Source organism: Cynocephalus volans, chromosome 7, assembly GCF_027409185.1.
Source record: "Cynocephalus volans isolate mCynVol1 chromosome 7, mCynVol1.pri, whole genome shotgun sequence".
NCBI lineage: Eukaryota > Metazoa > Chordata > Mammalia > Dermoptera > Cynocephalidae > Cynocephalus > Cynocephalus volans.
Window position 1 is genome coordinate 144,334,865 of NC_084466.1, and position 12,723 is coordinate 144,347,587.

At 49.4% G+C, this 12,723-nt stretch overlaps 1 protein-coding gene across 3 annotated transcripts in view; it reads right to left on the reverse strand.

Moving 5' to 3' along the window:
- Positions 1-6,396, reverse strand: part of AFAP1L2 (actin filament associated protein 1 like 2) — a 31,860-nt gene extending 25,464 nt beyond the window's left edge. For all 3 annotated transcript variants that reach the window (XM_063102084.1, XM_063102083.1, XM_063102082.1), the window contains exons 1-2: positions 6,330-6,396; positions 4,991-5,085 (exon numbers count right to left, since the gene is read on the reverse strand). In XM_063102084.1, coding sequence (XP_062958154.1) covers positions 4,991-5,085; positions 6,330-6,381 — 147 coding nt within the window. In that variant the 5' untranslated portion in view covers positions 6,382-6,396. The remainder of the gene's footprint in view (positions 1-4,990; positions 5,086-6,329) is intronic.
- Positions 6,397-12,723: the final 6,327 nt, after the last annotated feature.

A 12,723-nucleotide genomic window follows, 5' to 3' on the forward strand; every position in this document is an offset into this window, starting at 1 on the left:
CTCTAGCCTCCAAGAAGCCCTGCTCCAGGTCAGGATTCCCACAATTAGAATAGGACAAAGGAGGAATGAACCCTTCTGCAGGAGCTCCCAAGGAGTCACTGTCACCACAGGGTCTGTCTCTAGGGGCCTATCATCCTGTCTAGGGTAGAGCACCAGGCACTGTTTTGTCAGAGTCTCCCAAAACTCTCTGCAAAATCTACTGTAAATGGATCAATACAGACAGGCAGTGTAGGGCAGAGATGAGGACCACACCATCCAGGGCCAGGCTTGAATCCTGACACCCGCACATCCTAGCTGTGTGCCTTGGATTGAATTGTGTCCCCCAAAGTCCATATATAAGAAACTTAATCCCCATTGTGACAGTGTTAGGAGAGTGGGAAATCCTATTATGCTAACTGAAAGGTGGGGCCTTGAAGAGGCAATTAGATTGTGAGGACCATGCATGAGTAAGTGAATTAATAAATTGATGGTTTAATGGTGGTAGTGGGCATGGTTCACGGCTTTAAAAGGAGGAGTAAGGAGTTAGTTCTCTCCCTCTGCTCTGCCATATTCTGCCATGTGAGATCCCTGTGTCACTGTCACTACCAACAACGTGTTCCCTGTACTCAGGACTTCCCAGCCTCCCAAACTGTAAGCAATAAATTTCCCTCTCTTATAAACTACACAGTTCCATGTATTTTGTTACAAGCAACAGAAATGGACTAATATACTGGGTGACTCTGTGCAACAAACTTAACCTCTCTGGGCCTCAGTGTAAAATGGGGAGAGTAGAAATATCTGTCACACTGGGTGTTTAAAGGATTAAATTGTGCTTAGCACTATTAAATACTCAATGAGTATTAGATTTACTAAACTAAAAAGATAATATGTAAAAAGAACTCAAGGGAGAAAAGTTTCATGTATATGTTGGGGGAGGAAGGGTGCAGAGGAGACGTTTGGGCCTGACCTGGCTCAGCCCAAGCTCTGCCTCGACTTGCTAAGGAGGAGCAGGACCAAGTCCCAGCTGGAGCAAAAGATGAGCGCCAATGTCAAGTAAATGATGAAGCCATCTAGCTAACAATTCAGAAGAGTCACATACTCACACAGACATTATCAGAGGCCAAAGGAGAGAGATCCTCATCTTGCAGGGTTAAGGAGAAAGGGCTATTATCTTAGATATCATCACCATTATGACAGTGAAGATTATGAATATGAAATGAAGGTGGAGAAGAGATTTGACTTCAAAACCTGAAAGAACTTTCTGACTGTTCAGAGGAAGCGACGATGGAAGAAAGTCGTCCTGCTCAGCAGGATTCATCAGAAGTCAGCAAATTTGTTCTGTAGAGGGCCAAACAGTAACGACTTTAGGGATGTGTGGGCCATTTGTGGTGTCTTATCTCAGCTATTCATCACTACTGTTGCAGCACAGCACAAAAGCATCCACAAATGACACATGACTGAATAAGTGTGGCAGTGTTCCAATAACTCCTTATTTATTAAAGCAGGTGCTGGGTTGAATCTGGCCTTCAGGCTATAGTTTGCCAACCCCTGATTCAGATTGGACATAAGAGCTGAAGACAGAGGGTGGCCCAGATGACCTCAGGCGTCTTTGCAGCTCTAAGCGTCCTGCCCCAGAGTGTACTACGAAGGTTCCTTGCTGGGGGTCCGTGGACGGGCCAGCCCCAGCTTCCCAGACTGACCATGGCAATGTCCTCTTGGGGAGTAAGCTGCTTCCCCCACAGCGTGGCTTACTTAAGACGAGCGCCAACACATGTTCGGGCCTCATGGGGAAACGGGGTGGAGACGGCTGTGCTAGCCAGGAGCACAGACAGTGGCCAGCAACATCTGTTTCTCCCGCAGTGACCACAGCACCTGGCTGGGCAGACAGCGGCCTGGAAAGGCCACAGCTGCCTGAGTCACTGTCCACACCCATGAGGTTGCTACAGACCCCTGGCTGCCCCTTCCATTGCTGGACGGGTCTGCTCTCCACCGAGTCTCTCAGCGGGGCTGCAGTGAGGACCCAAGCCACTGTAGAGAGAACCAGGCTCGTGGCTGACAGGCGTTCTCAGCCTGGGACAGAGGCCATGATCCAGGCCCTGCCATAGGCAATGGGGACTCCAGACAGACAGCCAGTGTCTGCTGCAGCCACGGTGAGCCTGGGGCCAGGTGCTGGTGTGGGGTCCTGCATGAGGTGGAGGAACTCTGACACTCTTGGATCAGGGAGAAGGGGATGGGTTTTCTCTGCCTGAGGAAGAGGGGCTCAAGGGTCACTCCAGACTCAGGCCAGAGGGTCAAGCTGCCACGCTCCCTCCCCACGAGGCCACTGCTTTTCCTCCTTCAGAGCCTGAGACTCAGCTCTGCCCTGATGCTGCTCCCTGGGGGCCTTGGACTCAAGAGTTATGGCCACTTCGGCCTAGACTTGACCAGAGAGGAGGCCTGAAGGAACAAAGACGTGTGCATGTGTGCGGGCGAGGAGCAGAGTCCCCGGTGGACACCACCCCTTCCTCATGCCATATCTGGAAGCCCCCGGGGTGGGGGTGGGTACTAGGACAGAGCTAGGAGGGACGTAGACAAGGAGCTGCAGTGTGCACCCTCGTCCTTCTCAGCAGAAAATGTCCACGAGGAGGGAGGGAGCAGGCAGATACTGTAAAGTCAGCTGGCTTTGCTGGAAATCACCCCAGGACCTGGAGTCTGTCCACAGAAACAATTACCAGACGTCTGAAAGGCCACCCTGGGATCGTGCTATTCCTGGGTGGTGATATTTTCCTCAACTCCATCACCAGATTTTTCTTAAACACAAACACCAGCCTCTCCTGGCCCAGAGCAGCCCCCAGTCACACAGTCTAGAGCAGGAGGTCTGTCACTTGCCTTCCCTCCCCCTACACTTCACCTTGCTCAGAGGCCCCTTGTGCCAGAGGTCCAGGACCCTGGCAAAGGAGCGATAAAAGCCAGCGCCAGAATCCTAGAGGCTGCTGAGACTCACCATGACCCAATTAGTTTGTAAATATAATCTGGTCCCAGACCTTGAGCCTCTCAGTCCACACTGTGTTTGTAAAACAGATTTCTAGAACACTCAGTACTCAATGCTGGTGAGACTCTATAGAATACTCAGTACTCAGTGCCAGTGAGATTCTGCCTGGTGAACCCCCCACACACCAGGTGTTGACCCCCAAGGATCATGACTTGGCACCCTTCCTCTGCTACAGAGACAGTAAATCAGGAAGGTGGCAAGGAGGCCTGGACATCAGCAGACCTGCATTCCAATCCTGGCTGGGCTACCTCCCAGCTGTGGGACCTCAACTCTGAGCCTGCTTCGTCATATGAAACACTGTGACAATACCCATCTCGACATGTGGTGGAGAGGGTCATGTTTGTGTGCATGGAGTAGGGTGGAATCTCAGGGTGTGGCAGTCACCAGCCTCATCAGCATCATAGGGGACACCCAAGGACTCAGGATCAGCCCATCAAGTGTCACCCAGCCTAAGATAAAGTATCCCCACAGCTGTCACCCAGCTTGAGGGGCCTCATGCAATGGGACACTGTCTCAGGCACTCCAGAACTGCTCCACTCACCCCACATGGTAGAGTCAGTGTCCCCAGCTATGGGTGCAGGTGAGAGAAGCTTGAGGAACCCTCAGGAAGCCATGAATGAAGGGGCTGGTCCAGAGCCATTCTGGGGTTGGGACTCACTCAGCAGTGACTCGAGCCCACAGATCAGGTGATGGGTCGCTTAGCTGGAGCTCAGTGACTATGGGTGGGGTCAGCTTCCTGCTGGCGCTGACCCCAAGACCCCTTCTACCTATACAAACCCTTCCCAGCTGTGGCCTTATCCCTCCTCTGGGAAGCTGCCCCAATCACATCTTACAGAGGAAAGAACATGGATTCAAATGCTGCCTCTGCTACTTTGAGTTTGTGCCACATTAGGCATCCTCACCCAAAAAATACTACTACTACTCCTTACCTCACTGAATACTGGCACAGTATGCCATCCGCCATGCTGAGTGGCTTACATCCTTTGCCCATTGAATAAGACCATCCAAGGAGACAGATGTTAACATTCCTTCCATTTAAATACCAGGAAACCAGGGATGAGAAACCTTAAGTGACTTGCTCAAGGTCAAAGAGCTAGTACTTGGCAGAGCTGGGATCTGAATCCAGCCCTATATGATTCTGCGATTCCATCCATCCATCCAAATGAATCATTGTGTATGGCCTACGGTGTGCAGACACTGGACATGAGGTCGTAAATGAGAGCCCTGGTCCCTGTCTACGGAGAGTACATCTGGTGCAGGAGTCAAATAATGAACAAGACTGTTCCAACAGTGGCAAGTGCCATGGGGGCATGACTGGGGGTTGGGGCAGACAGCAACGGGGCCGGGTCAGGCCTGGAATGCCTCACTTAGCCAGGTCGAGGAAGGACTGAGAACTGCTGAGAGATGAGGAGGCACTGAGGAGCCAGGCGCCAGGGAAGCGCAAAGTCCCTGGGGCAGGACCAACCACAGTGGCACCAACCAGGAGCAGGGGGAGGCCAGGGAAGAGCAGGCAGGACAAGTCTGGACACACAGCTGGGCCAGACCGCACAGGCCCTGGGGCCATGATGAGGACTGGGGATGTTTTCTTCTAAGTTTAATAAGAGCTGTTAGTGGGTTTCAAGCAGGAAGTGGAGTGTGATATGATTTACAAATTATTAAAAGTTCTCTGTGGCCTCAGCTGGTGACCACAGCTGTACATGGTCCTGCTCACATGGTGCTGTGGAAAGAGCCTGGGGTAGTGACAGACACTTGGTGGCACTTGATCAAATCTCCCGTGCCCATCCCCCTCCGCATCTGGTGTATTGCAGCCCTGAGCACATGAGCAGTCACCTGCTTTGTCTCTCCCAGTGCCTTGCCCCATGCACTGTACACAGTAGGTGCTCAGAAAATGCCAGATGTTTATACATCGACACCTGTGAGGACAATGGACATGCAAGGGGCCCAAGTCAGAGAAACGAGGGGTCCTGGAGTGACACTTACGATCTTGGGTGGCGGGAGGTCTGGAAGGCTCTTTTGAGGGGCTGAGGCGTGCTGGCCAGGCTCCCCATTGGTCAGCGGGCACTGCTCCTCGGGCGCTGCAGGCAGCAAGAGGAGAAGGCTTCATAAGCGGTGTACAGCCTCACAGCAGGGTCTCAGTACCCAGGAACATCTGGTCACACATGTTAATTACCCAGGCAGCCAGTCCCTGGAGTTGAAGTTGGTTTTCCTCCAAGCTTGGGGTTTCGGGCAGGCTCCACACCCTCTCCCCAACCTGCCCGTGTCAAAAATGGCCTGGCCACAGAGCTGTAGCGAGCAGAGGCGCTGCCTGGCGGTCACTATATTGAGCCACTCTCAGCACCGACCCTGTGATTATGGCTCCTTCCTCCTACAGTTTACCCGGAAGACAAACAACCCTGGGCAGAGTGGCCACTCTCATCTGGATGAGTTCTGCCAAGTCCCAGGCTTGGTGGCGGGCTGGAGGTGGAGAAGCCATAGTGAGGAAGTTAGGCCACCAACCGTCCGTGCACTTTCAGGGAAAGGCACCAAAGGCTCTTCTGACCATTGCAGCAATCTCTGGGACAGAAAGGCTCAGACACGGGCTTTGGTGGCTGATGTCTCGAAGGCAAGCCTCGAGCAGGACTGAGTGCGCTGGGGTGCTGTGTCCCCACCCCTCTCCAGGCCTTTGTGTTTGAGTCACAGGCTTGGGAGCTGGGAGATGGAGCTTCCTCTTCCCTCACCCCCACCTCCTGCAATTGGACAGCTCTGCAAACCTCTGGGCTTCCCTGGGGTCCTGCCAGACCCACTCCTGGCAGTTTTCAGAGAAAAGCAATGAGCAGAACACTGAGCAGTGAGCAGAGAGACAGCAGAGGCACCACGGAGGACAGCATATGTCTTTCCAATGGAAGCGGCAAAGTTCTGCCAACGAGAGCTCCTTTGAACATCACCTTTAAATATGAAGGTCGTTGCTGACACCACCCTCTTCTCCCTTACCTCCAAACAGATTTCTAACAAAAGACGTCAGCTGGAACCATGGGACCAGCAGCACACACAGACGCTTTCTTAGACATCTGAATTATGACTTCCCGTTCCTGGGATGATGCTGGGAACAGCCAAGAGATTTTAGGGCCAGATTCCTTATCCAACGGGCATGGGGGAGGGGATGTTGAAACATCCCAAAATACATCAACCCAAAATACCACCAACCAAAATGTGGCCTCCAAAAATAACTCCACTGGCGTGTCTGTGTGCTGGCTGGGAGGAGGGAGGGCGGGACGGACCCGAGCTTTGTACCCTCCCCTCCCGGGAGCTGGCCATCCCGTCAGCCGTCCCAACCCCATACCCTTGTCTGGAGACTCAGCATTCTGTTGCTTGTTGACCGTCACTTTGTTCATATAAATGTACTCCTCATCGGCACCTGCAGAAGGAGGATGAAAGACATTGCTTCATGTGACTTCACGAAGGGAGAGAAATGGTGTCCCCTAGAGACACTTTCATCTGCTTGGGTTCCAGTAAAAGCACACAGCATTTTGGGTTGATTGTAAGAGTCCATCATAGAGAGAGTTGACAGATTTCCAAAAAAGAAATGACAAGTTCCTGACTGCTGCTTTTCTGGCTTTTAGGGGTTTGGCGGGGGGGACGGGGATACAGAATGAAGGGGCTTCAGAAATGAAAATCTTAAGTTGAAAGGCATCCGTACTTCAGAGGTCTGCCTCACATTCCACCAAGCAGTACTGTCTCTGGGTTTCCTAGCGTTTCATTTAAATTTTAAAATATTTCCTATCTGTCATTCTCACTCTAGTCTGAATGACTTAAAGGGGCTAATCAATGTGATGTCTAGATAAGATAGGCCACACTGAGGAACGGAAGTTTAGCTCCCAGGCCTCTAGGTGGGGTGCCATTAGGAGGGCAGGTCCTGAACATCATATGAGTTTTGAGTTTGCTGGGAATTGGAACTAGAGAGCCACCAGCCACCTGCTCTACCCTACAGATTGTACCCTGAAGTAGTACGACCCATCCCCTCCTTCCAATCACTTCTGTGCAGGTAAAGTCACCTTTCCAGTGCCTGTCCAGCTAGAGAAAAGCTAGTCTCCTAACACTTGCTGGGTTTCTAATCCCCCAAATACTCTTCTTCACAACCCCCAGAGGAAGCTCATCCTAGTGTTTCTCCTCTTCAAAATCCTCCTGAATTTCTTTTGCGGCCCTTAATTTGCATTTCCTAGAAACCTGTGGCTGATAAATTCCAGTGGTTGTGTTACTGAGCCAAGGGACCCAGTTCAAACCCCTGGCGAAGGAAGCAGTTCAGCGTCAGTCTGTTTCACGGCCACAGACTGCCCAGACTCCAACCAACAGGCTTGCAAAAACAGAGCCCCAAGGACCAAGAGGCACAGTAGGATAGGTCCTCAGCCATCAGTCCAGGGGACTGACTGTCACCTCAGTGCCCAGCTCTGGAGGACCAGTCAGCAAGGTGACCCCTATACCAAGGACACCCCTGCACCAAGGACACCCCTAGAACAAGAACACCACAACACCAAGGACACCCCTAGACCAAGGACAGCCCTATACCAAGGACACCCCTATGCCAAGGTACAGATGGATTTAACCACAACTTGCACACTTCCACCAACTGAGCTGCAGAGGGGGCTGGGTTGGTACCTTCTTCAGAGCATTGCATGGGGGAAAGTGCTCTGCAGGGACAGGCAGGGGACAGGATCTCAGCTAAGCTCTGCCATTAACAGAATAGTTCTGGGCAAAACACCTAACCCTGGACCTCAGTTTTCTTGTCTGCACAAGATGGAAAACAATCATGATGAAATACTACCTCTTTCTACATAACTCTTAAGTTTTCAAGAGTACAAAACTCAAATATTAGGGGATTTGCAAAATTAAGATAACCTTACAACTAACAAAGATTAAAAATGACAGTCTAAAACATGAGAAATAACTCAAAGACTCAACAAAAGGAAAATGATAAAAATAAACATCAACATATACAACAGCATGTCACCTTTAAAAAATAAATGGATTACTGGAGAGTGTGTAAATTGGGACAACCATTTTAGAGGACAGTTTAATTTTATGTGTTCATATTCTTTAACCCAGCATATCCACTGCCAGGGATTTTTCCTACAGATAAATTCCAGCACATAAACAAAATTTTACTTGAGGATGTTCATCGCAATATTGTATGCAATTCTTTTTTGTTTTTGTTTTTTTTTTAAGAATACAACTTAGGGCTGGCCCTGTGGCTCACTCGGAAGAGTGCGGCACTGGTAGCACCGAGGCTGCGGGTTCGGATCCTATATAGGGACAGCCGGTGCATTCACTGGCTGAGCGCGGTGCAGACCACACTGTGCCGAGGGCTGCAATCCCCTTACCGGCCAGAAAAAAAAAAGAAAAAAGAAAAAAGAATACAACTTAAATGCCCACCAACAGGGGGCTGCTTGAACATAGGGTTCATCCACCAGTGGACACCACCAACTGTGAAATATAAGGAGATAGCTCTATGTTTGCTGTTTACAAAGATTTCCAAGACATAGAGTTAAACTAAAAGATCAAGTTTCAGAATAGCAAAAAGAAACAAAGAAAAAGTATGTGAACTGTCAGCACGTGGAAATGTGCACATACAGCAATTCTAAACATAAAAAGAATGTAAAGCAGAAACACAGAGGCCAACCACAACTACACAAAAATATTCAGATGACACTGATAAGAATCAGAAAAGGAATGTGAGGAACACAGTGTTCAGTGTTCATTTTCTGTTCCTTTCTTTTTTTAATCATTGACAAAGTTCATACTCCTGTAAAAAATAAATTAAAGGCAAGGTATCATTCTTTTTGTTTTAATTGTTAGATTCTGAGCAGGTGCTTTCTCCCCAAGATAGCAAATTGTAAATTACAGAGAAAACTCATACTGGCCGCCTTACCAGGCTGCATCTGTCTATGCTGGGCACTCTGCAGGTCAAGCTTGACTTAGTTTTGATTCACAGAGGGTTGCTAAACCAGGACTATCCAGGTTGGTAAGTTAGAGGCTCCCAAGATTTTCTGCAATTGTGAGAAAAGCACAGTGACCTTGGCCCTGGACAGGGAGCAGTCCCCTGTCTGGGAGGTGGCAGCCTTCGTCTGGAGAAGAGTTTCTATCATTCACTCACTCATTTTCAGAAGTGCATTGAGCACCGCAGTGTGCTAGGTGCTGCGGACATGGCAGAGAACAAAACAGATGTTGTCTCTGCCTTCATGAACCCAACAGTCTGGTGGGGGAGACAGACCTGAACTGGATGGTTACACAAGCGAGTGGGAAATAACACAGCCACCAGGGTTGGAAAGGAGCACGCGTGGTGCTCAGAGAAAGTGTGGGATTTCTGGGGGAGCTGCCCTTGTCTGCAGAGGCTGGTCCTTCCCAGAGAACTGGGGTAGGGGTGGTGAGGAGGGACTGGAACCTCTTTGCTACAGTTGGACAGATCAGGCATTTGAAGCACTTTCTATCAGAGGGGCAGCCACTGGAACTTCTCCAGATGTGGCCCTCACTGGTGAAGCCATGAGCAGACCACAGGCAGCCAAGGCCCTGATAAACAGACCTTGACCTGTGCCTTGACCTCACCATCCAGACAAAAAGCAAAGAGGATAGAACATTCATGTGACAGTAATAAAATAAGAGATCAGAAAACCCAAACAGGCAATTCCATGTGAAAAGACACACGCACTCACACTCTGCCCAAAATGTGTGAGCATAAACCACAGCTTAGCCACGTGGGCCATAGGCTACGTTGAAATGATCAGCCAGCCTCCACCTACAAGTCCCATTAGGCTGAGATAATTTTTTGGTAGATGAGACAGGCCTGGGAGACCAAGAGAACCACAGATGCCTCAATTTCGGGGGAGGGGGTGCTTAGGTTCTGTCTCATGCAGGACAACAATTAATCTGGTGCAATAGAGCGTGGGAAGGTAAGGGGTATATAATGGTTAGGTCCACCTGCCCAGGCCTAAGCCCTGGCTCCCCCACTCACAGCCATGTACCCTTAGGCAAGTGACTTTCCAAGCCTCAGTTCCTTTGTTGGTAAGACGTGGATAAAAACAACTCCCTCGTAAATTTGGGACGAGGATTAAATGATGTAATCCACATCATTTAATGCATTAAGCACACTGCTGGGAAGCAGTAAGTATACAATAAATGTTAGCTGCTGTTATACCCACTCTGCAGCCAAAGGGGTATAAAGTGGACCAGAAGGGACACTCTCTGTCAAACAGTGGCTATTAATAAGTGGACATCACCCCTGAGGATACAAGTGGTCGCCATAGGCCTCGGTATGGCTGTACACACTTAGCAATCTGGGTGGCCTGGAGGTAATTTACATCGGCGAGCCCCCTGACCAGTTCCTGGCAACCTCCCATCACCTACAAGCTGCAGAGACCAAGTGCGGGCAAGGCCGGACTTTTTAAGAGCGGATTAAGTGCAGAGCAAAAGTCACTGCAAAGGAGGCTGCATAGCACATTACACCAAAAAGGAGACCCACACAGGAGGCTGTGCCAGAGCACTTAGCACCAGTGGCCATGGGTCAGACCTCTCACAAATGGGTATTTTCCAATTCCCAGCAGAGGCATTCTTTATAATTGAACGTTCTCAAGTTGGAGCACATCTAAATGGTCTGGGGAGTGTGCTTTTTAAAGGTTCCGCTGATGAATCCTTCCCAGGAGTGAATCACCCCTCTCTAACTTTCCTGCTTTGTAATGTGGGTTTCCCATCTGCCATTCCCACTGAGCCCTTCTTTGATGTGCTGCTGCCCAGCGCTCACTATAGGCTGGCAGACGCTCCTTCAAAGCCAGGAGGAGCCTGGGAACTGCAGGATGGCCTGGAGAGCTGCAAAGGTGACCAAGGGGCTCGAGGCAAACACCTCTGATGAGAGGCTAAGGGAGCCAGATGATTGCTCCAGAAGAGAAGCTGACGGCATATACAGCCACATGCTTCAGCTTTACAACTGCTTTATTATTCAGAGGATAGAAACTAGTTCCACTGGGAACAAAGATGGGAAAAGACCTTGAAAGGCAGCCTGGCAGATTCAGGTTGGATGCAGGGAGCATTTCCAGACGGCAAAGGTTGGAGCAGGTGGAGACTTCCTTTCCTTGGCATGGACTCAGTCTGGCTCTGCTACGAGGCAGATGGGTTAGATGGCTTCATATGGTCCCTTACGGTCCTCAAAGAGCTCTTCCAATTCTCAAACATCTGACATAAAAATCAACTCAACTGTTATGACTTCACAAGATGTTTTTTCTTTTTTTAAAAAAATCTGAATTTGCTAGAAATGAAACCATATGTCCACAAGAAGATTTGTACAGGAATGTTCATAGCAGCCTTATTCATAATAGCCCAAATATATAAACAACAGAAATGTCCACCCACAAGTGAATGAATAAACAGATTGGGGAATATTCATAGAATGGAATACTACTCAGCAATGAAAGGTACAAACTGCTGACATTCCCAACAGCATAGACGAAACTCCTGAGTGAAATAAACCAGATGCAAAGTAGTACATACTGTATGATCCGTTCAAACAACAGGAAGGGCAACAATAATGGTGGTGGCAGAAATCAGAACAATGGTTGCCTTGGGATGGGGGTGGGAAGGAAATTAACTGGGAAGCGGCAAGACAGAACTTTCTGGATGACAGGAATGTTCTATGTCTTGTTTTGGGTGGTGGGCACACATGTGTATAGCATCATCAAAACTCACTGAATTGAATACTTAAGATCTGCTCACTTTATTATATGTAAACTTTAACACAATAAAAAAGATAGAAAAATTATAAACTCAGACTTCTGTGACTTACAAAGTTTTAAAACTATGTTTTCCTATTTTCCCTTGGGCTGTATAATACTGGGCAAGTTATTTACACTCTCCAGGCCTCCTTCCTCCTCTGTAACAACAGCACCAGTCTCACAGGGCGTCTTGAAGATGAAACAAGTTAAGGCGTGTGCACGTGGGAAGTGCTCAATTAAGCCTGAACTATTATTATAATAGTTTATTATCCGTTCTCTAATTCAACCAGCAAGAAAAAGAGCTTTGAAAATACTTTGTTTAAAGCCTCGCTCCTGGGCTTTTAAACAAAGCCATGTTGAGGGTTCAGAGATTTCTCGGGCTCCCACTCAAGTCAGGTCACCCCAGCACCACTATTATGGGCTGAACTGTGTCCCCTCCCCAAAATTTACATGCTAAATCCTAGCCCCACAAAGATCAGAATAGGACTGTATTTGCGGATAGGGTCTTTAAAGAGGTAGGTAAGTTAAAATGAGGTGATTAGGGTGGGCCATAATCTAGTATGACTGATGTCCTTATAGGAAGAGGAGATCAGGACACCAAGGCAAGGCCACGTGAGGACACAGGGAGAAGACGACCACCAGCAAGCCAAGGAGAGAGGTCTCAGAAGGAACCAGCCCTGCGGCACCTTGATCTCAGACTTCTGGCCTCCAGAAGTGTGAGAGAATAACCATCGTGGTCTCAGTCCCCCAGCCTGCGGGGTTCTGTTACAGCAGTCCAAGCTGACTACCACAGCCATCCTTCTGTTTGGGGGGACTGCTCCAAGGCCCCCGGGCCCTCACTTACTGCTGCTTTTGGTGTAAAGCCGGAGGAGCTCGGCCAGACAGCTCTTCTTCACCACGGCTGCACTGCTCAGGCTCTCCTGGTCGAGAATCTTGAGGAAGTCGTCCAGCTCTGCCAGCAGCTGCTCCAGCGCTAGAGAC